General features: G+C 36.1%; 1 protein-coding gene and 1 non-coding gene across 2 annotated transcripts in view; both read left to right on the top strand.

Annotated features, from left to right (window-relative positions):
• The window catches only part of Pasd1 (PAS domain containing repressor 1), a 48,685-nt gene that overhangs the window by 9,571 nt on the left and 11,519 nt on the right, over positions 1-27,595 (top strand). Inside the window, exons 3-6 of the mRNA XM_040286787.2 lie at positions 611-724; positions 2,241-2,374; positions 3,691-3,770; positions 20,866-20,941. Of these exons, the coding sequence (XP_040142721.2) occupies positions 611-724; positions 2,241-2,374; positions 3,691-3,770; positions 20,866-20,941 (404 nt within the window). The remainder of the gene's footprint in view (positions 1-610; positions 725-2,240; positions 2,375-3,690; positions 3,771-20,865; positions 20,942-27,595) is intronic.
• On the top strand, positions 26,874-26,946 carry Trnal-caa (transfer RNA leucine (anticodon CAA)). Its single transcript has one exon. It is a non-coding gene; the product is annotated as a tRNA-Leu (tRNA).

Raw genomic sequence — 27,595 nt, 5'->3', positions numbered from 1 at the left:
TGCAGTAATTTTTAAACATGGATTAGGGCCACTATAGCTCTTAATCATATATTAATTTAATTTAATAACATATTATATTACAAATTGTATTTCTAGTGTTAAAAAGTCTCTCCTCTGCTAAATCTTGTTATTTATTATGAACCCTCATTAGTGCAGTGTCTGTATAATTGTATTATTGCTAAATAAATAATAAGGGGTGCAGTGGTGCAAACCTGCAATCCCAGTGTCTGGCAACTCAGAGGCAGGAGAATCATGAGTTCAAAGCCAGCCTCAGCAACTTAGCAAGGCCCTAAGCATCTCAATGAGACCTTGTATCTAAATAAAATATCAAAAATGTTTGGAGATGTGGCTCAGTGGTTAAGACCCCATAGGTTCAATCACCAGTACCAAAATAAAATAAAATAAAATAAAATAACGAGGGTCTGTAGTGTTCTAGCTAGTACCCGATTCTACAGATATGACAGAGATAGCTATGTGAGTGCTAATGTTGATGGAAAGAAAAATAATGGTCTGTGAAATCTGGTCCTAGTAAGACATTAGTCATATGAAACAATCCAGTAGAATGTGGCACAATACAAATGTAGACTTTTTTGTTCCTATTCTCTTTTAGTGGGAAACCATGTTGAGTTTTGCTGTTATTTAAAAAGAGGAAATGTTGAATTAGAAGAAAGTCCTACTTATGAATATGTGAAATTCATCCTGAGTCTCAAACACATCTGTAATGGTGAGAAATTCAGTTCATCTTCTCTAGATGAAATTCATGAGTTCTGTAGCCCTCATTACTAACTAAATGTTCTCCTACTCTTTCAACTCACAAATTCTCTCATAACCCTATAATCACAGTTTCTGGCTACATACAGACATTAAAATTACTAGTAGTGAAATTTACAACATGGGGATCATAGAGAATCATGTTGGATTGCATTGGTAAAGGATGACTCTATCCTGTTACACAAAAGGCAATGTTGTTTAAGACTTAATGAAAGGGGCTGGGGATGTGGCTCAAGCGGTAGCGCGCTCGCCTGGCATGCGTGTGGCCCGGGTTCCATCCTCAGCACCACATACCAACAAAGATGTTGTGTCCGCCGATAACTAAAAAATAAATATTAAAAAATTCTCTCTCTCTCTCTCTCTCCTCTCTCACTCTCTTTAAAAAAAAAGAAAAAAAAGACTTAATGAAAGAAGTTTAATACATAACAAAGCTTAGGATAAAGGGAACTGCATGTGCACCAGAAATTAAAATATAAATTAGTGGTAGTGAGGAAATGGAAGTTTTGGTGTCCAGGTTGGGTTTGAAATCATAAATAGGCTCTGTTGTCTGGGGTTTGGAAACTAATACCCTCTTAAGAACCAGTATATAAAACCTAGAGATAATTTAAAGGTCTATCTTCCAGCCTAGAGGAATAGGAAGTTTACCATCTCTTCAGAAAATTGAACAGACAAAAAATGTGCCATTTATAGGAAATCAGAACCCAGATTTCTGTCATGTGTGAACATGGGACCTGATTTACAATATTTGAGGTTTCAGGAACTTCAAGCTGAGAAATTAACATAATTTACATTAACTGGTTTGGGGTCGTAAAACATCTGGGGCTTGGATCCAAGGTAAAAAGCCCAAATAGCTTACAAATATATGACAAGATGCTCAAACTCATTAATAAGCAAAGAAAGAAAAAAATGAAAAGCTTCAAGATAGCACTACTACTATCACTGAGATATATTCAACAGAATGGCCCAGATTGAAAATGTGAATAATGCCAAACTCTTGGTGAGGATATGAGATAAACAAATGGATAAGTAAATAAATAATAACAATTAGTCCTCAGAAAGATTGGAAGTTCACATTTTTATTGGAAATTAAGGCAGGAAAATGTTTAAAAAGATTTTACTAGACTAGACACACACACACACACACACACACACACACAATATCTGTATGTTCTGTATAAGAAAAAGAAGCAAGATTTTTTTTAGATTAATGCATCCATCCATGGAATAATAGTAGAAGACCGAGACCAACATGAACTCACAACAACCAATTTTTAGTAATGGCTTGTTTGTAGTTTGGTGAAGAGCACTGTGGTGAGGGGAGGTTGACTGCAAAAGAAGGGAGCCAGGAAATATCTCATGCCTCAGAATTCTGAAAATTGTCAATGGGCTGCTAAACAGCATGATGATGTGGTAGGTGTCTGTCTTTGGATTAACTGATTCACTTTTCAATGATATTATCACATATGTAGAATCTTTGATGTTCTTTGGAGGATTTAATCCTAAATGCACCTGCCCTGCAACATCAATCGCCAGCAATCTCCTCTGGGAGGATCAGTTTTATTTTGTGGGAACTGTGTGTGTCCTCAGATCTGAAGTCTTAAAGGTGAGTATGCTGTATGACCACATGGGTTTCCTTTGAATGGCATATCCTCATTGGTCTCTCAGCCACAAGGCATCATCACTAATGCTCTTCATGTGAGCAGAAACATGAATAAGAGAAGATTGGTTTCTATGTTTCAGAAGGTGAGATCTTAGTGGGTATTTAGATGCACTCCAGAGAGATACACTGTCATTAACAAGTGGATTTGATACACTACAATAGGTGCAGGGGCTGGGTTTATGGCTTAGTGGTAGAACACTTGCCTAGGACAGGTGAGGCCTTGGTTTGATCCTTAGCACCACATAAAAAGAAATAAAACAACAACAAATAAATAAAGGTTGAATTTATTAAAGAAAATAGATAGGTGCTGTGTTTAGAACATGATAAGTAAGCATTTTGGAAGTTTGAAAAAGGAATAGCATCTGTTTTGAAGTATTTTGAGTTTTGAGATATCTCTCTCGTTTTTTTGGTATTTGATAATAAAATCTGTCCCTCCCTTGCTGTTCTACTAATTTGTCACTCACAAATTTTATCTCTGAAAAAGTTGATCTTTAGAATTCATTGGATAGACTCACAATAAGTTAATTTATTCAGTAAACACTTATTTTCCAGGTACCATGCTAGGTGCCAAGGAAACATTAGGGGAGATCAAAAATTGCTAAGCACTTACTGACAAGAAATATAGTGCTAGTGACCAAGGGTAGAGTTTAAGCAGAGTGTTTGGGAAGTCTCTTTCTGATGATTTGTCTTTTGGACCGAGACACCTCCTCCACGGTGATAAGAAAGGAAGGTGATCCAGAAAGAGGATGTGATAGCTATAAAAAGCCCTGAGATGGTAGCTAGCTTGGAGAGTTGGAAGGGGAAAAGTAAGTTATGTGACTACAGTAGGGTGAGAGAAGAAAAGAAGTAGTAGAAAATAATATCCAGGAAGCAGACAGAGGCCAGATTATGCTGAACTTTGAGATCCATAACAATGAGTATTTTATTCTAAATGCATTGGAAAGCAGTGGAGTGACATGATCTGATCTTATTTTAAAATAAACCATGCTGATTTCTGAATGGCAAGTGGAGTATACAGAAATAAGACATTGAAAAATCTACTCCTTGATCTACCAGCTCTATGACTTGGGCCAAATCATAATATCTCTATAATCCTCAGTTTTTACATCTGTAAAAATCCAGCATCTTACTCATTTTGATAAGGGGATTGATTTTGACATTGGATATAAGAGCACTTCTAAAATTAATACATGTTATAAATTTTAAGTATTTTCCTGTAGATACATTTTATGAATCTAAATATACCTGATTTTCTGCAGGAGCTCCATACTGCAAAGCAATCAAGTGAAACTATAGTTGTACAAGATTCAGATGAGGAACATACTTCAGGTGATCGTAGGTAAGAGAAAGTGTTGACATAAGTAATGGAGGGCTGAAATACCTCTTTGCTGAATAAAACTGCAACAAAGAACATCTACACATATTTTTCCTTTGAAATGAAAGAAAAAGATGACCAATTTACTGGTCTGAACTCACTTTACATCTTAATATAATTCATATTTTTCCAACAGAATGAAAATGTAGGTGACTGGGTTTTTATTTTGAAAAAAGTGTCAAAGCAATGAACACAGCAAATTTAGCTGACACAGACACTTAATGACTTGCAAATTAAGATAATGCACCTAAAAATAGTACTTCAACACTTTTTCTCAAAAATAAAGATAGTACTTAGAGAATAGAAGCCAATATTCTATTTAAGTGGAAAAAAATAAAAATACATTCTTATCCTACAGGGAAATGCTGATCAGTTTGCCAGATATCACTAAACCCTCTTTATATACCTACTTGACATCCTACCAAAGGTTTATGCAAAATATAAATTATTTGTAATACTATCAAGTTATTTGACACTTGGTAAACTCATTAGTAGGTCTCTTTGTATGCTGTAAACCACAATAGCATACAGTATACAGTATACAGCATTGGGAATATATTATATTTTCCTTCTACATTACATTTTAAATGTACTGGTAAGTAAAAAATGAAAAGATACATCAAAGATGTGCACTAAAAGCCAATAATACTTAGCAAAATAAAATAAAAAAACAGGAGGACTTTGTGAGCAGTTTCTTATGATCAAAGGTATATAATTTATATTTTTCCAACAGAATAAAAATGCAAGTTACTGGCTTTTTATTTTGGAAAAAAGTGTCAAAGCAATGAACACAGCAAATTTAACTGACACAGACACTTAATGACTTGCAAATTAAGATAATGCATTTAAAAATAAATGAGTTTATCAAAGGTCAAATAACCTGATTGTATTACAAACAATTTACATTTTGCAGAAACCTTTGGAAGGATATCAAGTAGGTGTATAAAGAGTGTTTAGTGTGAGGGCTGGAGGTGAGAGGAAGGGGCTGGAGGCTATGGTCACTGCCACTTTTTGAGGGCAGGGGAGGTAAGAAAAGAACGAGTTGAACAGGAAATATCTGAGGTCAATACATGTGGATCTAAGAAGGGGTGGATAGAATTCTCTCTTCCCAGCAGTAGATTAGAGGTGGCTGGCTGTGAGCTACTGTCTGAAGCTACTCATAGCAGTGGGACCAAAAGCAGGACTCATGGCAGCAGGTGGTTTGCACTCCCTGTGCCTTGCCGAAACCGTGGCTACCATGAGGCTGCATTTGTGATCGTGTGTCAAATGAGACACGTTTATATTATGATCATACTCATTTGTAACAGCAAAATTTCCCTTGTTTTAAGAATCTAACATTGTTGTAGATTTCATCATCATTTGTGGTTCAAGGCCTAAAGCTTCCAGCCATTTGACTGCTAATATACCTTATCTCTCCCAAATTTTCATATAGTAGATGGACTGTGGTAGGCCTCTTAGGTTTACCTACCTTCCTTCATTAATTTTCCTACTCTTTTATAAGACATTTTACTGAATATTGTGAGGAAACAGGTAGCTATAAGAAAAAACATGTTTAGATGATGGGAATGCAAGTTGCAGTTCTATTAGGAAAGTGGCTAAGATACAAGAGTCCCCTTGCTGAAGTATACATGATTTCAAAATATTCTTGGATGTAATCTAAAACAGATTTACTTAGTAGTATTAGGTAATGAATTTTGTATAAAGAGCATAGCACACCATTATAGGAAATATTCATATTGTGAGTGTTCATTAAAGAGATACCTGTATTTTTTTTAGAGTTTAATTGGATGAAAAATATTCTGATGCTGAAAGAAGTCAGTTACTACATCTATACTTCTGATCTTCATAGAATATGTAGGAAAACATTTTCTGAAGGCTTAAAATCTTATCCTAATATTGCAGGGAATTGCCTGTCTCAGTGGTGTGTACCTACAGTTCCAGCTATTCAGAAGACTGATGCATTGTGATCCCTTGAGCCTACAAGTTTGGGTACAGCCTGGGCAACATAGTGAGACAGTTTCTTTAAAGATTACTGTATGAAGTTGAGCTCAGTAGTGCATGCCTGTAATCCCAGGGACTTGGGAGGCTGAGGCAGGAGAATCTCAAATTTGAGGCCAGCCTCAGCAACTTAGTGAGGTCCTAAACAACTTAGCAAGAGCCTGTCTCAAAAAATAAAATGGCCCGGGCATGGTGGAACACACCTGTAATCCAAGTGGCTCTGGAGGCTAAGACAGGAGAATCCCAAGTTCAAAGCCAGCCTCAGCAAAAGCAGGGCACTAAGAATCTCAGTGAGACCCTGTCTCTAAATAAAATACAAAATAGGGCTGGGATGTGGCTCAGTGGTTGAGTGCCCCTGAGTTCTATCCCTAGTACCCCCTCCACAAAAAAAAATAGAAAGGGCAGGGGATGTTGCTCAGTGGTTAAGCACCCCTGGGATCAGTCCCCAGTATAATAATAATAATAATAATAATAATAATAATAATAATAATAATAAATGAAATCTGTGGCTCATTTCTGGATGTATGTCCTATAGTTTTATAATTCTTTACTTTTAAAGTTCAAAATCTAGGCAATAGAAGGTTTATCATTTAGAAAGTAAGATGGGAAATGACACTTAAGAAAAATACTGATGCATTTAATGAAGAGAATTCTGTTGAATTTAATTTCCTTTATCCATCTCATAACCTCTCTTCCCTTCTCCAACTTCATGGCAACTCTTCTAGCTCCACCCTCTTCAGCTCTCACTGATGCATTGTTGGATGATTGCACTGGCCCACTAGTCTGAGGTAGCACTCATCACTTTCATTCCTGTCTAGCACAGAGACTGATAATGTATTGACAGAGGTGACATCTGTTCATTGGCTGACTGATCTATTGATTTTCAAAATGGTAATCCATCCCAGGCCATGAGTGTTTTCAAACCTAGTTCAGCATTGCTATAAATTCATGCAGTACTGATGTACTGCCATAATTGTTTTATAGATTTACTCCTTGTCCCCAGGATATTTTCAAATAAAAAGAAAAGATTGTGTCATGTCAGGGTTTAGTTTGCAGTTGATACTTTGGCTACTCTGTTACCCTTCTGAGGGATAGTTAGCAAAGAATTGGTCACTAGGGTAATAAAAACCTATAACGCCCTAAAGATTTACATTCCTTTAGGTACTTTCACGTTTATTTCTTTATGTATGTATTCATTTATGCATCTATGTATTTATTTTTCAGTACTGGGTATGGAACCTAGAACCTCATGCATGCTAGGGAAGTGTTGTACCATTGAGCTACAGTCCTGATTCTTTTTTGAAAAAAATATGATTTATTCTAATTAGTCATACATGACAGCAGAATGCATTTGATTCATTGTACACAATTATAGCTTGACTTTTCATTTCTCTGGTTGTACATGATGTAGTGTTACACCATATATGCAGTCATACATGTACCTAGGATAATGATGTCCATCTCATTCCATCATCTTTCCTGTCCCCAAACCCCTTCCTCCAACTCCATCTATTTTCCTGCAAATGCCATAATTTTATTCTCTTTTAATGCCAAGTAATATTCCATTGTGTATATATACCACAGTTTCTTTATTCACTCATCTATTGAAGGGCATCTAGGTTGGTTCCACACTTTAGTTCTTGTGAATTGAGCTGCTATAAACATTGATGTAGCTCTGTAGCCCCAACTCTTTTTAAAATTGTCATGTTGATACAGGGTCTCACTAATTTTCCAGACTGACATTGAACTTGCAATTCTCCTGCCTCAGCCTCCTGAGTAGCTGGGATTACAGGTGTGTGCCACCACACCCATACCCATTGTCATTTTTAAATATTAAGAAGCATCCTGTTAAGAGTCTATAGAAGATTTTTCTATACTTCTGAAAGAAGAACAAAAGAGAGAGTTTGAATTGTTTGGAAGAAAGGGCCTGTTTCCATGTAGGATGCCCTGTATTTTAAGTCTTACATTTGGATCTTAAGAACTTTGTGTTTCAGTTGAGAGTAGAATGGTAGTAATCAGAGGCCAAGGACAATTTAGGGTTATGGGGAGAGATTGATCAATGGGTGCTCAGTTACGGTTAGATAGGAGCAAGAAGCTTGGTGTGCTATTGCACAGTAGGGTGACTAGAAATAACAACTGTGTACTATAGATTTCAAAAAGCCAGAGGAAAGTATTTTGAAAGTTTTCACCACAAAGAAATGATAAATGTTAGAAGTGATAGATATGTTTATCCTGATTTGAACATTTTATATATATATATAATTATATATTATATATAATGTTCAAATATATATATTCATATATATATTTGTGTCTATATGTATTTATGAATTAGTCGAAATTAGTATAGATTTTAAAAAGAACTTTTCATTCCAGGAGAGGATTTCAGCAGCTTGGGTCTTTTCTTTTAAGGTCACAGGTGCACTGGAATTGAAGACCCTGCTTGCTTGGACCATTGACGGTAGAAAGAAGTAAGGGATACATGAGAGCCAATGAGGGGGCCAACAAAGAAGTGAATACTACTAGAGTCCAAAGCAAGCAACAATATGCTCTTTTAGTACATATTGTTAAGGCCTCAACCTTTATAACAGCATCATCATGACACAAACATATTTTGTACTCTATTTTTTAAGATGTGATTTCATGTTCACTAAACCAGCTATTTTCACACATCTATAAAGTGGATTTCTGACCCATTGCACAGATGAGAAAGTACAATCTCAGTTGGTGTCTGATTCACCCAAACTCACTCACACATTAGGCAGTAAAGCTAGAATTGAGACCCAGATTATCCTGGGCTTATTCCTGTGAGGAAACCAGCTTTAGAAGTTGTGACTGGTATGTGATTCTTTCAAAAGAGAAAATTCAAGAGTCTTAGGAAAATTTGTGATTGGAATTGTATTGAGAGAAATTTTTTTTTCATTTTACCTTAAACTTAGGGAGAAGAGACTGCAACAGTTAGCACTGAAAGCTTCTTCAAAGATGACATGTTTTCACCCAAAGGCACAGTAGAGAACACTAGAAAATGCAATGGCTAGTATTTCCAAAGTCTAGTAGTACTTAGATGTCTGTAAAATCTTCAGAAACTCTGCTACACCAAAAAGAATATTCCACCCCATCTTGGGCAGGGACTGAGTCTTGAGCATCTTTGGTTGCGATTGTGTACTGTTCCACATCCAGTTTGCCTGGCCCCATCACACTAGTCCTAGTGAGATTCATTTATCCATCTATCAAATATTTAACATGTACTCTGTGGAATGTGGGATCTGGGACATACTAGTGAACAAAAATTCTTATATTTATGGTGCTTACACTCTAGGGGATGAGAAAGACAGTAAACAAATCGATAAACTATAAAGTCAGTTAGATGGTGATGAAGGAAAAAGGAAATTATTGAGCAGCACAGGACAGAATGTTAGATTTTGTTAGGCTTTGCCACAAAGGATGGGATTTGTGGAGGTTAAAAATGGTGTAATGTTGGCCTTTTCATGTGGTTTAATGGTATAGAAAGGGTGACCAGGAAAGGTCTCACCAAAAGGGTGACTTTGTGTTAATGTCTGAAGGGATTGGAGGAGAAAGCTTTATGCATTTTGAAGGAACTATTCTATCCAGAAGAAAGAACAAACATAGTCCCCCAGGCAGGAGCTCATCGAGTGACTTTGGGAAATGGTAATGATGCCAGTGCATCTGGGACAGAGAGGAGCAGAGGGTCAGCATGCAGGGCATTAGAGGTTGCAGGGAGTACTGTCCTTCAGATGGTGTGAGCAGCTTGCCTGTGCCCCTATGGACTAGCTGGGAGACAGCATCATTCACCACTGTTCCTCCTGCTTTTAAATGCCACGTGGAGCCTCCCTCCTCAGGTTACATGGCTGATTCAACTAATTCTTCTCCAACAGTTATCTTTGGTGAACTTTGTGGTATCCCTGAGCTATGTTTAAAACTATATAGAATTGGGACTTTTTTTAACTTCAAAAGAGGTAGGTAGAAGAAAGGGTAAGCAGTCTCAGGATTCTGGTTTTTTTTTAATTCCATTTTGTTTATATGACCCCTACCCAACTCATATTCTATCTTCACCTACATGACAAATTATTTTGATCATCTAAAAGCATAAAATCATCAGACTGTATATTGTTGGTGATCAAGAAGAGCAATTTTGTTATTAATATATTCAGGAAGCTCTATGTAAGGGTTTGTACTCAAAACTCATTGAAGCAACACTAAAAATCACTGAGGGTTTAGACACTAATGCAAACGAGAATAATAAATATCAAAGTTTAGAAAAATCTAGGATAAATTATTGGAAGTACCCACCTATTTTATAAAAGGTGATTTTGAATAAATACCCAGGCAGCTGTTTGTTCTACTCAGACAAGGAAAATGTGCGTGTTTTCTTTCTTCTTCCTGGCATTCATTTGTTACCCTGAATGAAGATAACAGGCTTGCAAATTAGTCATCTGAAGAAGAGGAACAGGATCTGTCCTCTTTGTTTGGTCTTAATGTGTTTTGCTCTATCTTTTTTCTTATCTTGGGATATTTTCCCGTTTGCTTCATTACCTTTTTTTAAAAAAAAAAATTTAATTTGAATATAGGCAGAAGCTCCCATGTGTGCCCCACTTTGCTTTTCCTTCATTCTTTCTCTTCTTCCTCTTCTCCTCTCCTTCCTTTCCATCTCTCTTCTCTTCTCTCTCTCTCTATGTGTGTGTGTGTGTGTGTGTGTGTGTGTGTGTGTGTGTGTGTCTGTCTCTGTGTGTGTATAGGCATACATATGCATGTTTTTAGAAATACAGATTAGATATTTTGCAGACGTATCTAATTTCCATTTAGTGTTGGCTGGTGCTTCCTCTCAACTAGATTCAAGTTATGCATTTTTGTCAGGGATACCAATGTTGTATTGTCAAAGCAAGAGGTATGTGATGTTCATATTTCTCCTCATGTTGATATTAACTATGATGGCATAATATTCATCAAGCTTCTCAACTGTAAATTTTCCTTTTGTAACTTGAGAGTAATTATGGTAAAGTGCTTGAAGATTAGTTGTGCTCATTTTTACTTCTGTGTTACTGCTTCTAATTTTTCTTGGGACTAGGAAACAAATATACATACATATACCTAGATATAAAAACATATTTATTTCCATTTATACCTATTTTCATGTATATGTATCTTCATATATGTGTGTATGTAAAATAATACAAGCCATGAGTTCATACTGATGCTTCCAATTCTAACCTGCACTATTCATGTTAGTCTTTCTATTTCTATATTTGCAACACTCTTCTCCATATTCCCAGAGGCCTGGTCCTATTATACTTAGTTTAATTATTTATTTGCTCAAATTTGAAATGCAAAGAAATTAGTTTTATGGTTTCCAACTCATGTCATTGCAAAATAAAGTATTCTAAGTTGAATTCAATATCATTTACAGTTTTTAGGTATAATTTGTAGCTAGTGAAATGTACAGATCTTTTTTTTTTAAGAGAGTGAGAGAAGAGAGAGAGAGAGAGAGAATTTTTAGTATTTATTTTTTAGTTCTCGGCAGACACAACATCTTTGTTGGTATGTGGTGCTGAGGATCGAACCCGGGCCGCACGCATGCCAGGCGAGCGCGCTACCGCTTGAGCCACATCCCCAGCCCAAAATGTACAGATCTTAAGTGTATAAATCCATAAGCATTCACAAATGAAACCTAGTAAGCCACATTTCTATCAGGATACAAAGTGTACATCATAGTGACTATGTTAATAACAAATATATTTTATGTTTGAAATTTGCTAAGACAGTAGATTTTTCAGTGTGTTCACCACAGAAAATGATAAGTACATGAGGTAATGCATGTGTAAAATAGCTGATTTAGACATTTCACAGCATGTCCATATGGCAGAGCTTCATGTTGTACCTCATGGATATAATCAATTTTTATTTGTCAATTAAAATTTTTGGAAATACAGAATTTTTAACACACTAGAAGCCTTCTTTCTTTCTACCACTTCTGTGTCATATCATGGTGTAGAAGCAATGGCTGTTCTGATGTTTCTCACTGTAGACTAATTTTGCCTTCACCACACTTTGGTAAAAATAGAACTGTAGTCTATATGCACTGTTGAGTCGGCCCTCTCTGACTTAGCTTGAAATGTATGTATCAGTAGTCCATCTTTTTTATTGCTGAGGAGTATTCTATTCCATGAACATACCAATGTTTGTTATTTTTATCTTTTGATGGATTTTTTTCTTGTTTTTTCAAAATATTTTTTAAAAATCATTTGTCAAATTATACAGTAAAATTGAGATTTTTTTTTTCTTTTTCTTTTTTCTGGTGTGGCCGTTGCATGAGTTCTACCATTGAGCTACACTCCCAGCCCTGATGTCCTCATGTTTTTATTTTGTTGTGTGGTTCTGTAAATTTTATCACATATAGAGATTCATGTAACCATCACCATAATAAAGATACGAAACAGTTCCACCATCCTTCAAAAAAACTTCCTTGCCCTATTTCTTCACAGACAACCCTACCCCATCTCACTCCCAACTTCTGGCAACCACTCTTCTATTCTGCATTTCTCTACTGTGTGTCCTTGAGAATGGTATATAGTCATACAGCATGTAGTCTTTGCTATTCATCCACGGTGTTATATGCATCAATAACTTTCTATTGCTGAGTTGTGTTTCATCATATGGATGTACTATATTTTATTCAATCACCTTTGGAAAGGCTTCTGTGTTGCTAATGGTGCCATAAATGTTCATGTACGAGTGTTTTTTGTTTGTTTGTTTGTTTGTTTTGTACCGGGGATTTAAGCCAGGGGAACTTAACCCCTGGCCCTATTCCCAGCCCGTTTTTTTTAAATATTTTATTTAGAGTTAGGGTTTCCCTGAGTTACTTAGAGCCTTGTTAAGTTGCTGAGGCTGGCTTTGAACTCATGATCTTCCTACCTTAGCCTTCCAAGCTACTGGAATTACAGGTATGCACCACTATGCCCAGTATGTACAAATTTTTGATAGACATACTTTTTCATTTTGTTTATGTAGGGAAGATAACTAGGAATGAGACTCCTAGTTAATATGGTAATGGTATATTTGATGTCACAAGAAACTAACAAACCATTTTCCAGAGTGGCAATGCCATTAGACATCCTTATCAACAGGGTATGAGAATTTTAGATGCTCCTGTCCTGGTGAGCACTTAATGTTGTCAGTATTTTTAATTTTAGCCATTAATAAGCACATACTATTATTGAATTATAATTTTAATTTGCATTCCCTTAAAGATTAATAATGTTGAGTATCTTTTCATCATTTGCCATCATTATAACTTCTATGGCAATCATGTATGTTCACAGGTCTTGCCTATTTTTAAAATTGTTTTTCTTCTTTATGAGTTTTGAGAATGTTTTATATATTCTGATACAATTTATTTGTTGGATATTTAATGCACAAGTACTTTCTCCAATCTGCAGATTTTTTTTCATTTTCTGAATGGTGTCTTTAAGTAGAACAAAAGTGTTTGATTTTGAGGAAGGAATATATTGTCATTTCTTTTTCTTTGGTGGATTGGGCTTTTGGTAACATTTCTTAAAACTTCATTGCCCAACCCAGGGTTACATAAACTATTGTTTTTTCCCCTAGAGGTTTTACACTTCCAGGTTTTACAATTTTATCTATGATCAATTTTGAGTCAATATTATTATAAGGTATGAGATTTAGGTCAAAGTTTATATTTTTTTAAAGTTCATATTTTTTGGCATAAGGATGCCCAATTGTTTCAGTACTAGTTGTTGAAATATATTCTTGTTCCTCTCTTCCTTAGAAACTTTCAATAGTTTTCTCATTGCAGATTCAAACTCCCTCTTTATAGTTTGTAAGGCATATTGCTCTCATGCCTACCTTGAAACCTCATTTTGTGCTGTATTCCTTCATGTCTAGCATACCGTAGCCACACTGGAGTCTCCACATGTCTGTGAATTCCCAAAGCTCTTCTCCTATACAGAGCCTTGGCACACACTTGCCTCCTCAGCCTGAAATACTTTTCTAACGTGCTGTTCCAATGGCTTGTATTGACCCCCCATGTCCACATTTGATTCTGCCCCTTGGCATTGTGCCTTTTCTCCATCATGTTTATTATAATTCATATTTTTATGGTTATCTCTTGACTAATGGTTAATTGTCTGGATTCCTCTCAATACTGTAAATTTCCATGAGTACTGAACACTGAGAACACAGCCTCATGGAAGTTAATTGAATAAGATGAATTAGTTTCTCTACTGAAAAAGACACAAGATGGATACAACTTGGATGCCACTCTCATGGAATTTTTCATCCTCTAAGAGAAATGCTAAGTCCATACTCAACACAGAGCCATGAAATTTGCTGCCCAATGTGAAGTGGAAAAGTAAACAAAAAAAGAGTTTTGTAAAGTCACCATTCTGGATAAATTTCATTTATGCTTTTCCACCATTTCTATATCAGGGTGCCCTTCCTCTCTCTATTGCACATACTTGAATTATCTTCCTCTGAGAAGTCCTCCAACTAACTCTCTTAACTTTGCCCTAGATTACAGAGATCAACTTAGCTCTTCTAGAAAATCCAAACATCCATAGAAGCAGGGTCCAAATTACATTCTGCTTCCCTCTCTCTCAGTACAGACACTAACTTATTTTATTCAATTAACTAATTTTCTGACGTCTAGGATATAGACAGGTTTTTAGCTATGTGTTCACCTTGCCACTAGAAACTATTGGGGCTGAATGCAGAATGTAGAAGAAAAAAAACAAGGACATATTTTAAAATCATATTACATACTGACATAGTCAACATAGGCTAGCAGTATTTTTATTAAGCAACAAGACATAAAAATTTAAATATATATATATATATATATATATATATATGCAAGGACATAGTTGGTCTATGTTGCTTTATTTCCCCAACTGGTACAATAATAGTCTTATAACAATGACAGAAAAAACATATATGATGTCTTCTTAGAGGGATAACTTTGTGGATTATAAAGTGGGAAGATTAAAATGCCAAATAAAATATGGGCTATTTGGCAAAACCTTACTATGAACATATGAAATCGCCAGAGCTTCTGAAGACACTTGCTGTATTAAAAACAAGTTGGTCAGGCTCTGTTTTATGATGTAAAAGTATTGTAGATATTTCTTTACATTGTAGTGCTTTGTCAGGGGAATCACTTTGAGTAAAATGTGATGAACTTTAATTCCTAAAGTATTTTCAAACTAGAAAAAAAGTTTGATCATAAAGCTAAATATTAAATTAATAAAGTCTAAAAGAAAAATCAGTACCCAGTGAATTATAAAAAAAAAAAACACCAAACATCTGAGTTGTCAATTTGTAGTCTTTCTCTGAACAAGAGACTCATCCCTACAGAACATTCTGTCCTCAGCAGGAAGGTGAAGCCTTAAGGGCTTATTAGTTGGCAAGAATACAGTAAACTTTCTTTGTATGTTATCACATAATGCTAGTCTTAGTATACTGTCTTGTCTGATTTATGAATTCCTCCTTGAATGAATTTTCCACAGATATATGATGGGAAGGTGTGTAGCTTGGACGTTCATTCTACCCATGAATGTTGTTAGTGTTAGCATCTGGCATCCAGGCCAGGATCCAGGCATGTTCCAGTGACTCATAAACCAACACTATATGTAGCCTTCTCTATGTTTGAAAAAGGTACAGACCACAGAATACTTATCAGATTCTAAAGGTGACTTCTAGTTTGCTTAACATGTCTATCCTGTTCAGAAGAAGCCAATCTTGGCAATATTCTTTTTGACATGATGAAACCTTGATTTTTTTTGTCATTGATGGTCTGCCATATTTTCATAGAAACAGAGGCTTTGTGGATTTGATGTGTGTTTGTCTGTTTTCTCTTTATTCAATTGCTTTGAGGCACTGCTTGTCATAGGTTGCCTGCCCTTTGAGTACTGGAGACATCAGAGTAGGATTGATGGTCTACTTCGTAAGTGTTATGAATATTGTGTATTTCTTGGGTTTCTAGTGAGAAAATGCCAATGAGTGCTATTAGATGTTTTCCCTCTTCTGATGTGTTTGGGGAAAAGTGGTGTAATCTAAAATGGCCCTTTGGAGAGTGGTGTTTTCTATGAAATGGATGGAGTATGCTTTTGGTGGAAATTTTCCCACTTGGATTTCATTCTTCGTAAAACACCTAAATATCAGAGTCAGAGTTATGTTTCTTTTTAGTTGTATATTAGTAGTGGCTTTAAACCAGTCTATTACTATACATACAACTGCACCAAGAATTGGAGGTTTTTTTTTTTTTACCTATGTTATAAAAGTAACTATTTTCCAGATAATTTGTAAAGGACCCCATATTCTAAATAATTGAAACTCAACATTTATTTTTAAGTCTTTGTTTCTGTTTTGTAAAAACATCTGTGTGATGTGATTCCATTTTGTATCATCTTCAGATGTATCAGTTACACATTAGATATAGACATATAGGTACACATATTTAGATATATGTGTGAAACCATACAAAGACTATGAATTTTAAAGCCACAGGAATCTATATTATATCTGTGGATTGAGCAAGACGACAGGAAAACTGAAATGAAAGGATATTATTGGTACATTTGGCTTAGAGACCCTAAATCATGCTCTCATAGATACCAGCTCTTTTCACACTGTAGTCAGTTATTTACTAAGGCATCATGTCACACTTTTTGCCTGTCTCCCAATCCCAGCACATGCTACAGGCACATGCACACATCAGTTAGTCTGCTGGAGAGGACTGGCACATTCAAATGCACACACCATTTTCATTCAGAATATCACACTTTGGTTTTCTCATTAAAAAAAGAAAAACCAGGCTCTTTAACCCCAGTCTGCTTATCTCAGCATTGGAGATTCTTCTTGTATCCAAAGAAACTCACAATACATCTTTAAGGAACACATTTTATAATAAAGAGAACTAGAAATCATAAAAGAACAATCGCAAAAGCAAAGTACAATGTTATACCTCCTAAATCATTTCATTAAAGGGAGAGTGGCTGAGGGCATTTGAGATGATCACAGTTGTGCAGAACTCAACAGATTACAAAGTAATTTTTAAAAAATTTAAGCAATTTTAGTTTTTGTACAAGAAGTTGAGCACAGTATTTTTCCAGTTTTATTGATGTATAATTGACCAAGAACGTTGTATAGATTTAAGGTGTATGACCCTAACTTCTGTCTACCTTCCGCAGAACTCCTGAATACTGATACAATAAATGGGGATTGGGGCAAAGAGGGGACTATTGTAGAAATAAAGCTTAGGAAATCACTTAATGGGGATCATCTCCTATAAGAGCATAGTGACTGTTGGAGGATAATGTGCCAGTACCAAGCTCATTGTCAAGGATGCAGCTGAGCCTGAAGGAAAAAAAAGATGCTTGGAACTTGACTCAGGATTTCACATTTCAGAGCAAAGCATGGTGGTGCATGCCTGTAATCTCAGTGGCTTGGGAGGCTGAGACAGGAGTACTGTGAGTTCAAAGCCAGCCTCAGCAATTTAGCAAGGCCCTAAGCTACTAAGGGAGACCCTGTCTCTAAACCAAAAAATAAAAATAAAAATGGCTGAGGATGTGGCTCAGTGGATAAGTGCCACCGGCTTCAATCCCTGCTAACCACTCTGACCAAAAATAATTCACATTTCAGATGGAGCAAGGTAGAGCCTTGGAAAGAGCAGCCTTAAAACTTAGCTCATCCTTTGGGGCTGGGGTTGTGGCTTAGCAGTAGAGCACTCACCTAGCACATGCAGGGTGCTCGGTTTGATCCTCAGCACCACATAAAAGTAAAATAAAGGTATTGTCCAAATACAACTAAAAAAAATTAAAAAAAATCTTTTAGCTCTTTTAATTCTGTCCACAAGCTGCAAGCTAGAAGGGAAATCTGGTCTTCCTTTCTTACATCACTTTAGATTAGATCATCTCAGCTCTCAGTGAAACAAGGGGAGACATTTAGGGATTATATTTGTACTGTCATCAGTTTCCTAACTCTCTGCCACAACTGTTAAAGACATCCTTTAGTTTTTTCTCCACTGACCATGAAAGACAGTATTCATTTGACATAGTTTTCATTTTTACTGTTTCATTTGTATAGCAAGTAGAAGCACATGATTTCTTGAGCCAAGTAAAACTTTACATTAAAGTAATTCAGCAGTGTTTAGTACTTTACCAATGAATATCAAACCTTGGTAAGAGATTTTAAATGGAGTAGGAGTAAGAAACATCAAGGACCCAGTTTAAAAGTAATATTTTGACATTTTACCTAATGAGACAGTGGTGCTTTAATTTTGTAGCATTAGAATGTGTTCTTTTAGAGAACTACAGCTAGCAGTTCTCTTGGATCATTTTTCTTTGTGTTTTGAAAATTAATTGATACAGTTTGGTAAAGGTAAGTCATATTTGTATCTGTTCCTAACCAAATGCCATCACTGAATATGGTTGTAAATCCTCTGTTCCATATAATTTAGAGCCTGAATGCATTATTTACATGTATAAACTACTTCAGTATGAAATACTCCTAAATGTTTTTCTTTGAAAATATATGTACTTGTTTGTGACTTTTATATTCTAATTATAAGTTAAATATTTACCATTTACACTGTCTTTTAGAGGCATGAAATGCAAACTCAGTGAAGAACTTGAAAAACAATTGCTTTCTCTTATTTATGTTTTTAATATGCAAGTTGGTAAAAATTATGGAAAACATAGTTGCCCCACAAAATATTATTGACAAAGTCAGCATTTGTCCAGTAAGACTCACTGCATCTTTTACTACAGAACTGTCCAAAGAAGTTTCTGTGATGACAGAAACTGTACTCTGCTTCATTGAACACAGTGGCCACTAGCCACACATAGTTACCAAGAAATTGAAACATGCCTCTTGTGACTGAATAACTAAATTTTAACTTAAATCTAACTAACTTACATTTAAATTTAGTTGTGTGTGGCTGGTGGCTACCATATTGGACAATGGTGTTTACCTTAGACATAAAGGAACAGATAGATGGAAGCCTTTCTGTGCACTTTAACACTCGAGATAAAAGACATACAAACATTTTGATTGAATTGACTACTAAGTTTGATTATTCATTTACTCACTCAGCTAATATACACTAAGCACCATAGTAAGCATGCTACATTGTGCTAAGTGTTTGGGATCTAAGGGGTTCAAGGCATGTTCACCACCTTGAAGAAATTAACCATGGATAGAAAGTACCAATAAACTCTTATATTAAGTAGAGGAGAATTGAGAAAAAGTCAAAGATGACTTTCAGCTTTCAGTCTTGAGTGACCGGATGGAGGGTGGCAGTATTTACCAAGCTTGGAGGCACTAGAAAAGGAAGAGGAGGAAGAAGTGGAGGAGGAGGAAGAGGGAGGAGAGGAAAAGTCTGGCCCATGCTGAGTTGAGGTGTGTGTTAGACATCCAGGTTCCTCTCCTGAAGGCACAACAGAAAGCCCAGGACAACCTTGAACAGGTACCTGCATTTATTAAGGGGAAAAACATTCTTTTAGACTAAACTCACTTATGAATTTAGGCAAAGACTGAAAAACAGTTAAAAATATAAATAGTCTTTATTAGGAATATTATTTAATTGTTGCCTGGACAAATTTACACAAGATTTTGTTCATATCAGAGTTACTCAACACTGAAAATCAAATCAGTAAGAAATACATATGGACAGGTTGGGGTTGTGGCTCAGTGGTAGAGCACTTGCCTAGCACGTGTGAGGCACTGGGTGCAATCCACAGCACCACATAAAAATAAATAAATAAAATAAAGCTATAAAATATACAATAACATTATTTCAAAAAGAAATTCATATTGATATTTTTTGGTCTAATCATAAGCATGAATGACTGAAATATCTCATTAACTGGTTGTTTTGTGCTATACAATTCAATACCTCCTAATATTATATACTTTGAATATCCTAAATAAATATTCAAGCTCTTCTTAATTTTTGAGTATTAGAAATGAATGATATGCATAAAATAGATTTTGTCTGAGTTCTATGAAATACAAAAAAACGCACACAATTTCTCTCCATTGGATCAATCTTCACTTTTTGAAATCATAAGGAATAATCCAGTTTTTCAGTTAATTTTGTTTCTTCTGAATGAACTTAAAGGATTTCACAGATACCATTTTTGTCATCATCTTGTTGCTTTGGGGTATTAGTTTTTCTTAGAGTTATTATCAGATTGTTATCAGATGCATGTCTCAGTTTTGTGGACTGATAGGAACTTTGCACTCTTTGGCCTTCAAAACAAAACTGTTTCTTTTTTTGTGATGCCAGGAATTGAACCCAGGGCTTAGCAAACGCTCTACCACCGAGCTCTGTCCTCAGTGCTGAGAGAAACTCTTGAAAACAAAATACATTTTAATAATAAAATTCTCAGTTATAGATTTTTAAAGCTTGAAAACTACTTGCAATATTAAAAGTAAGATTGTCATCCATTCTTATTCACACTGTCTTCCTCATACCCCTCCCTAATCCCTCTCTCCTACTTCCTCTCTAGCTCTCCCTCCTCTTTCTCTCTTTTAACTTCTATTTAATTGGTGAAAAGCAAACTAGTATTTCAGTTGAAGTGTACCATGAAACTGCATTCTCACCTTGGGCATCAAAACTCTAATTTTGATAGAAATGAATTGTTAATGAGTCAGAGAATGGAGAGTTTCTCTAATTATAGGAAACAAAATTAAAATTGGCCAGAAGGCATTTTTTGTAATTGCACTTGGTTTAAAAATTGAGAAAGAACATTCACTCGTATACTTGTTTTTTAAAAAATCTTGTTTTACTCCCCACTATTAAAATGAGGCATAGAGACCTGTAACCAACTTTTTTTCTAATGAGGGTCCAGATAATTTATTTTGTAGATATTGGTGCAGGAAGGTAACACCTCAAAGTCTGATGATATTATATATTAAGAAAAATAAAACAATTATTTTCTTATTTAAGCCTTCATTTTATTGTATGATATGCAATTTAAATAGCTATTGAGCTTTGTTTAGCATCTCTCTTTTCATCTATTTATAGAAGTCCTCGAAGACAAAGGCGAAGTTACAGAATGGAATCACGGCTCAGCAGCGAATCTGCTATTGTTTCCTTGGATGTATGTACATTGAAAGCCATAGACTATAAGCCTGGACCTTTGTCCCTGTAATGTTGATGAGTTAATTAATGCAAGTTGATTATAGAGTGGTTTTAATTTCAAGAAGTATCTCTTATAAGTGGTGTTCCACAGTTGCCATTTTGTAGACATTCTTATTGGGAGGCAGTAACTGGCATGCTTAGAACAGTTCCTGAAGTAAGGCACAAAAGAATTAAGCTAGTGCTAGCCCAGACTTGATTTTAAGGTCTTTTCTCCTTATGAATACATTTCATAATGCAATTTTACTGACCTGCCTGCTTCCCTAAGCTATGGGAGCAGACTCATCAGACCACATCATCTCATCATGGAAGTACCAGTCCCTGATTAGCCTAGTTTGTCCCCATCCTTTCCCTAAATGTTCAGTGTAGCATCCTTTTAATAATTCACCAGATGTTTCCAGAGCAAATCCTTTAGAAATCTACAACCTGGGTCTGCCTTCAGTGATCTGAAACTCTACTCTGGGAAATAAAAGCAAACTTTAAGAGAGATATAGAAGAACAGGAAAGACATTCCAGAAGGTATTCCCTAGTCAAAAAGTGACAAGGCAGTCCTTAACCTTACCTGCCACTTCATGGGTGCGTGTAACATCCATGACAGGCTATACCACCACAGGGGTAATAGTGCTACAGAAAGAAATTATGGCTGAGATCTGTAAAATGGAATATATATAACAATTCTCAATATATAATAATGCTCAAAGGAATCTTATTATTATATTATCTGCATGCCTTCAATAGAATATAATGCAGAGGCCCTTGGCTGTCTTATTTATTGATCAACATATACCTAGGTTCATGTCGAAACATCTGCTTCACACACATAGTAGGTACTCATAAATATGAGAAGCACAAATGAGTATTCTTTGTTAAAGAATTCTATTTTTAAGACTTTTCATACATATGTTAAAGAGATTTCAAAAGCAGCATGGAGGGCTAGGGAAATAGCTCGGTGATAGCACATTTTCCTAGCATGTGTGAAGCCCTGAGTTCAATCCCCAGTACTGCAAAAGCAAATATGCAAATAAAAGCAATGTAGACAGGCTATATGCATGTGATGTGCTGTCAGTTTGGTTTTCAGACTTCCAAATGGTTTTTCCTTAAAAGGCTTGTGTATTATTAGGATGGTGCAGAGAGTAGCTCTGTTCAGTACTTAAGTTCTCCTGTCACGGGGAAAATCTGTGAGCACATATATTAAATATGAAAGGCTGAGTTTTCTATTGACTTATCCAACTATTTCTCATTTAACAAAGTACTTCTAAATAAATATTATACTCTCGAGTTGGGGTATAACTCAGTGGTAGAACACTTGCTTAGCATGAATGAGGCCCTGGGTTCAATCCCCAGCACCTCAAATATACAGAGTAAAACTTTCTCACTTCTGAAGAAATACTTCTGCTCACCTAACATTATGTTCTAGGAACTGGGACAAAGGAAGGAAATAAGATAGAAGAAGGTTAACTAGAGGTATGGAAGATAGGGGAAAAGTCTTAAGTTGAAATTTTAGCAGAAACTACATTAAATGAGATTGATGGCAGATAAGACATTGCAGAGTTAGTAGATTAGAGGGTTTAGACAAACAAATAGAAACTCTCCCAAATGGCACATAAGGAAAAAATAATTACAGAGGCAAGGACAAATGTAAAGAACATAAGTTACATTTTGGAAACTCCAAATATCCAAGTATATTGTCTCTTGCTCCTGTTTGAACTGATAACCTCACCCACCACTAGTTAAGTCTAACAAAGGTCGTTGGATAAAGGTGCCTGCTAGAACACCCTCTTTTGGCCTCATTGCCTTCCCGATCCCTTGTGCAGGGGATTGGTTATCTTGGTTTCTCCCACAATTGGTTTGGAAGCCTTCTCAGCTGCCCAAGTCACTCAGCTCTCAAGAGTAACTTCTGTCATCAACTAAATATTGGAACAGGTGGAACCTGCCACTAGTAATGTGACCCACAGTGGAAAGACAGTGACTCAGTCCTGGCAGCTCAAGTCAGGTTTGAGAGAGGCGACCGTGGGAATCCAAATGCCTCCAGTGGTTTTTGTAGCAAAAGCCTTCATTCCTGAAAAAGGTACAGTTCCAGTGTCATGAATGTGACTGGCTCAGTGCAAACAGACACTCACACACAAAGCCACTTGCTTCCCGTTGGTTGCTGGAGAACGTGGTCTCCCACCACCCATGAAAAGAGTTCCAGAAATGCAGGGCAGAGCTAAGATGGAGAGTTTGCTCCAAGGCTCAGACTTGCAACTGAGGGTCTGAGCAGCAGTTTCAAATGAAGCCCATGAGGAAAGAAGTTCATAAAGAAGTTTATAAAACAAACAAACAAAAAAGACAAATATCCAAGTATAGACATTAAATGGAGTCTCAGGGGGTGGAGAATGAGTGCAGAGAAATATATTTGAACTAATAATGACCAGAAAATTTCCACATCCAATGAAAGCTATAAACCACAAAAGCCAAGGATCTCAACTAAATCTGAGTAGAAGAAACATGAACAAACCATACTAAGGCACACAAACCCCTGCCAGAGAACATCATATTTTGGTCTATCAGCTTATGCTATAATAGGCAGTCCTATATACAAGAAAACATTATAATGAAACCAATTGTTAATTGACAAGGATTTTAGGAAAAGATGTTTACACTGGGTATAAAGTTTTTTTCCACAAAACTACCACCTCACCATTTGGACAGCAGTGGCTAATGTAGTAGCATTGATACTAATCCATAGTCAATCCTTCTAATGACTCTAGTGACTTATTATTGCCAGCTACTGATATTTCTGCCATCTCTCCCTAAAGATGTTGCTCCTCACTGTGTTACACAGAACAGATATGTTTGGCAGAATTGGTGCTTGTACATTTTCAGATTGTTTTCTCACCCAGATCTGTTGTACCTGGAGATGGCAGATGAGTCTGAAGAAGCAACTGGCTTTGAGCATGAACTGGAGGCTGGGGGTGGAATAGCCAAAGTATAGGTCAGACTTGGAAGCAATCTGCCCAAGATAATTATGTGTAAATGAGAGGATGACAACTCTGGCTTAGGGAGTGATCATGAGAGCATGTAGCATTGCAGTTAATAGTTTACTTTTCAATATATTTCTTATTTAAGTATCTAAAAAGTATTCTAAGATGATCAGCCCTAACTCATTATGAGAGTTGGAGGTGACATAGTGCTTATGATAGAAGAAAAATAATGCAGAAATCTAGAATGTATTGAGGACTTCCTATGTGTTAAGCCTTTAGTATTCTAGATTTACAGATGATGAATCCTGAACTTTTCCTATGGAATAACTTGGCCCAAATCACATAGTAAGTGGCAGAACCATGATTCAAATCTGTGTCTGTTGGATCCCAATATCAATGTCATCTTACTACACGAAGAAGCATCTACCTTCAAATCTATTTCCCACATTGTCCCATTTTTTTGTCATATCATTACCCATTTTCTTTTTTTTTGAACATTCTAAATGCATTTAAAGGCAAGTGGGAGAGGGTTTACTCATCTATTAACAGAATCATGAAAAATTCTTGCTCTAGAGGAGTCCACATTCTTGCAGCAGAAGAGAAAATAAACAAAATAAACAAATTAAATATTAGAAGGTGATAAGAGCTCTTGGGAGAGAACTCACAATAAGAGGGGGAAGCACTGCAGGGCCTTGAGGCAGAAGCCTGTGTGGTGTTTAGGATGAGAGAGGCGAGAGGGCTGGGGCAGAGTGCTTAAAGCTGAGAGTAGATATCAGTGAAATCAGAAATGTGATGGAGATGAGGGGGAGTAAGGCCTTTGAAGCCATTGTACAGATTGTGGCCTTTACCCTGAATGTATTAGGAAATCATTAGAGAGAGTTTGGAGAAAAAAATGGCATAATCTGACTTAGTTACTAAAAGAGTGTCTGTCTTGAGAATGGACTATGGAGAGGAAGAGCAGACATGGAAGCCAGGAGAAAACCAGATGTGAGATGGTGGTTGCTTGGCCCAGAGTAACATTGGAAATTTTGAAAAGTCATCATACTATAGATATATTTTGAAGGAAGAGCCTTTGGATTTTCTGACATTTAATTAAGGGTGTGAGAAAAAGAGGGTTTGGGGATGACTTTAAGGTAATTGACTTGATCAAATACTGTGATGTTGCACTAATTGATATGAAGAAAATTGTGGCAAGAATTGAAAAGCTCTCTATGATGGACTAGTATCAGGGATTTAGTTTTGAAAATATTTATGATGGATATGCTCATTAGACATCAAATTGGACATTTATTTATTTGAAGAAGCAAATTTGGGACTCATTAGCATGGATGGTCTTAAAGCTATAAGCTTGGATGATGTCACCAAGGTGCATAACCACAAGGAATGCAGGGAGATAATGTCTCATTGAAGTAGGCTTAGAAGAGGATGGTGAAAGTGGAGGTGCAGTATGGAAACCCTTTGAGAAGTTTTGCTGTAAGAGCAATAACAAAAATGGATGACAGGTAGAAAAGAGATGTGCTCCACAGAGGATTTTTAAGCTCATTATATTTTAAAATTTTTTATCTATTTTATTTAGCATTTTATCCATGTCTATTCAATCTGTCATTTTTATTGCAAGTCCTACAATTCCTGCCTCCCTCCCAGAAAAAGTAAAACGCAAGGATCTTTTAAAAAATTAGCCAGAACACTTTTGATATTAGATTACCAAAAGGGAAAATGTGAAGATCTGGGGACACACACTTGTTTTAATCCCTCTCCACATAACCATCAAGTATTTGAGCCTATATTTGAAGTCCACTCTATGTCCAGCCTCAACAATCATGCTTCCTTTCAAACCCCTTAGCATGCTGGAGACAATTATGGAATGAAAGTGAATCCAAAACTTTCAAAATTGAAAAAAAAAACATGTTGATTGCCTTCCCATACACATATATGCATTTTTATTTTATTTTTGAAGCTTCTAGCTGCATCTCATAAAAGACTGTCTTCAGGCCCTAGTCCTAATTGTATTATAAACTGATATCTTTTTACTTCCAAATCTTGGTTCCCTCACCCTAGATAACTACCATTACTGTGAATGCTACTGTCACTTAAGTTCATTTAGGCTTACTGAATTTCTATTGATAGGCTAAAATGTGTGTGCACAAAAATGGACATCTTAATCAGCATTCAAATATATAAATCCCTTATGAAAATCATGCAGAAAACAAGGAGTTAGCGATTAAATTGATAATGGCTATGATAAGGAATGGAACCAAGAAGAGACAGAGAGGTCAACAGGTACCACTCCACCAGAATACCTTTCTAAGTAATTAAAGCAACATATCACTTAAGGAATATGAAGCACAGTGCACTTGATCAGTGAGGTTATTCAGTTTCCTGAAGTTGAAATGTTTGAATATGATCCAACAAACAGGTTTCTAGGAGGAAAATCAGCCTGGATCTATGCTACAAACAAAAAATAATGAAATATTAGGGCAGAGATGTAAAATGTTTCACTGCAAAACCAAATATTTAAGTGTCATATGAGCAGTGATCCACCGACTATTCAAAGAGAATTCACTCAATGGGTACATAATATACAAATGACTCCCAACTCAGGAAGTTTTGACTTTAGAATGGTATAAAAGTGTTAAACTTTTGGAGAAACTGTGCTTTACATTTCTACTTCTGGTCTTTTCTGGAGCTAGTGATATTCTGCTATTCCATACCTTTCTTTCAATGTGTACAGGGACAGAGGGCGGGAGCTCCCAGTCAGCCACATGGTCACCAGACAAACAAGCAATCCTTTATAACATACTGTGCTAAGCTGTGCTGTTTGGTAGGTTAGATATATTAAATGATTTGTTTTTACTTAGGATATTGTCAACTTCAGACAAGTTTACCAGGGCATAACCCCATTGTATTAAGTAAAAGTAGTCAGACTTGGGCTGGGGTTGTAGCTCAGTGGTAGAGCACTTGCCTCAAATGCATGAGGCCCTGGGTTCGATCCTCAGCACCACATAAAAATAAATAAAAATAAAGATATTGTGCCCATCTAAAGCTAAAAGATTATTTTTAAAAAATGTAGCCAGGCTTAGGGAAAATGTCACTGGGTTTGAAATCAATAGATTCTTATTCTACTTATGACTTACTTTATGAAATGCTCAAGAACCTCTCCGCTACTCTAATAAAAGCACTTAGATTAGTCCTACTTTCCATATAATCTGCCTAAAATCATAAAGTAGTTGTTATGCATTGGCCTTCCCTTGATTGAAGCCCAGGTGGCATGTGCAGGAACTCTGGAAGGTGGTCACTTCTCCAGCTACTGGTCCATATCTCTTGGAACCAGTGGGTTTGGGCCTAATAATAAAGAATGCAAGGTGAGATTATGCCATCCTTGGCTACAACGAAGACAACATCCTTCCAACACCACTGAAAGAAACACTTTTTTAAAAACTAAGGTCTTTGATATGTAGTCACTTTTAAAGAACACTTTATCTCTTCTTGTAATTAGCAATGTATATGTTGTGGCACCCACAGTCTCTGCTTGCTGATATTTTCCTGCAAAATTTTCAATGTTTTTCATGTTTGACAAGTTTGTGTTGGGTTTTCAATTAATTGAATTCATATTAGAAATCATGATATGAAATGTATTGAAGTTTGTGTTCTAT

This window comes from Ictidomys tridecemlineatus, chromosome X, assembly GCF_052094955.1.
Source record: "Ictidomys tridecemlineatus isolate mIctTri1 chromosome X, mIctTri1.hap1, whole genome shotgun sequence".
NCBI lineage: Eukaryota > Metazoa > Chordata > Mammalia > Rodentia > Sciuridae > Ictidomys > Ictidomys tridecemlineatus.
Note: the sequence above shows the minus strand (reverse complement) of the source record. Positions and strands in the feature narration are given on the sequence as shown.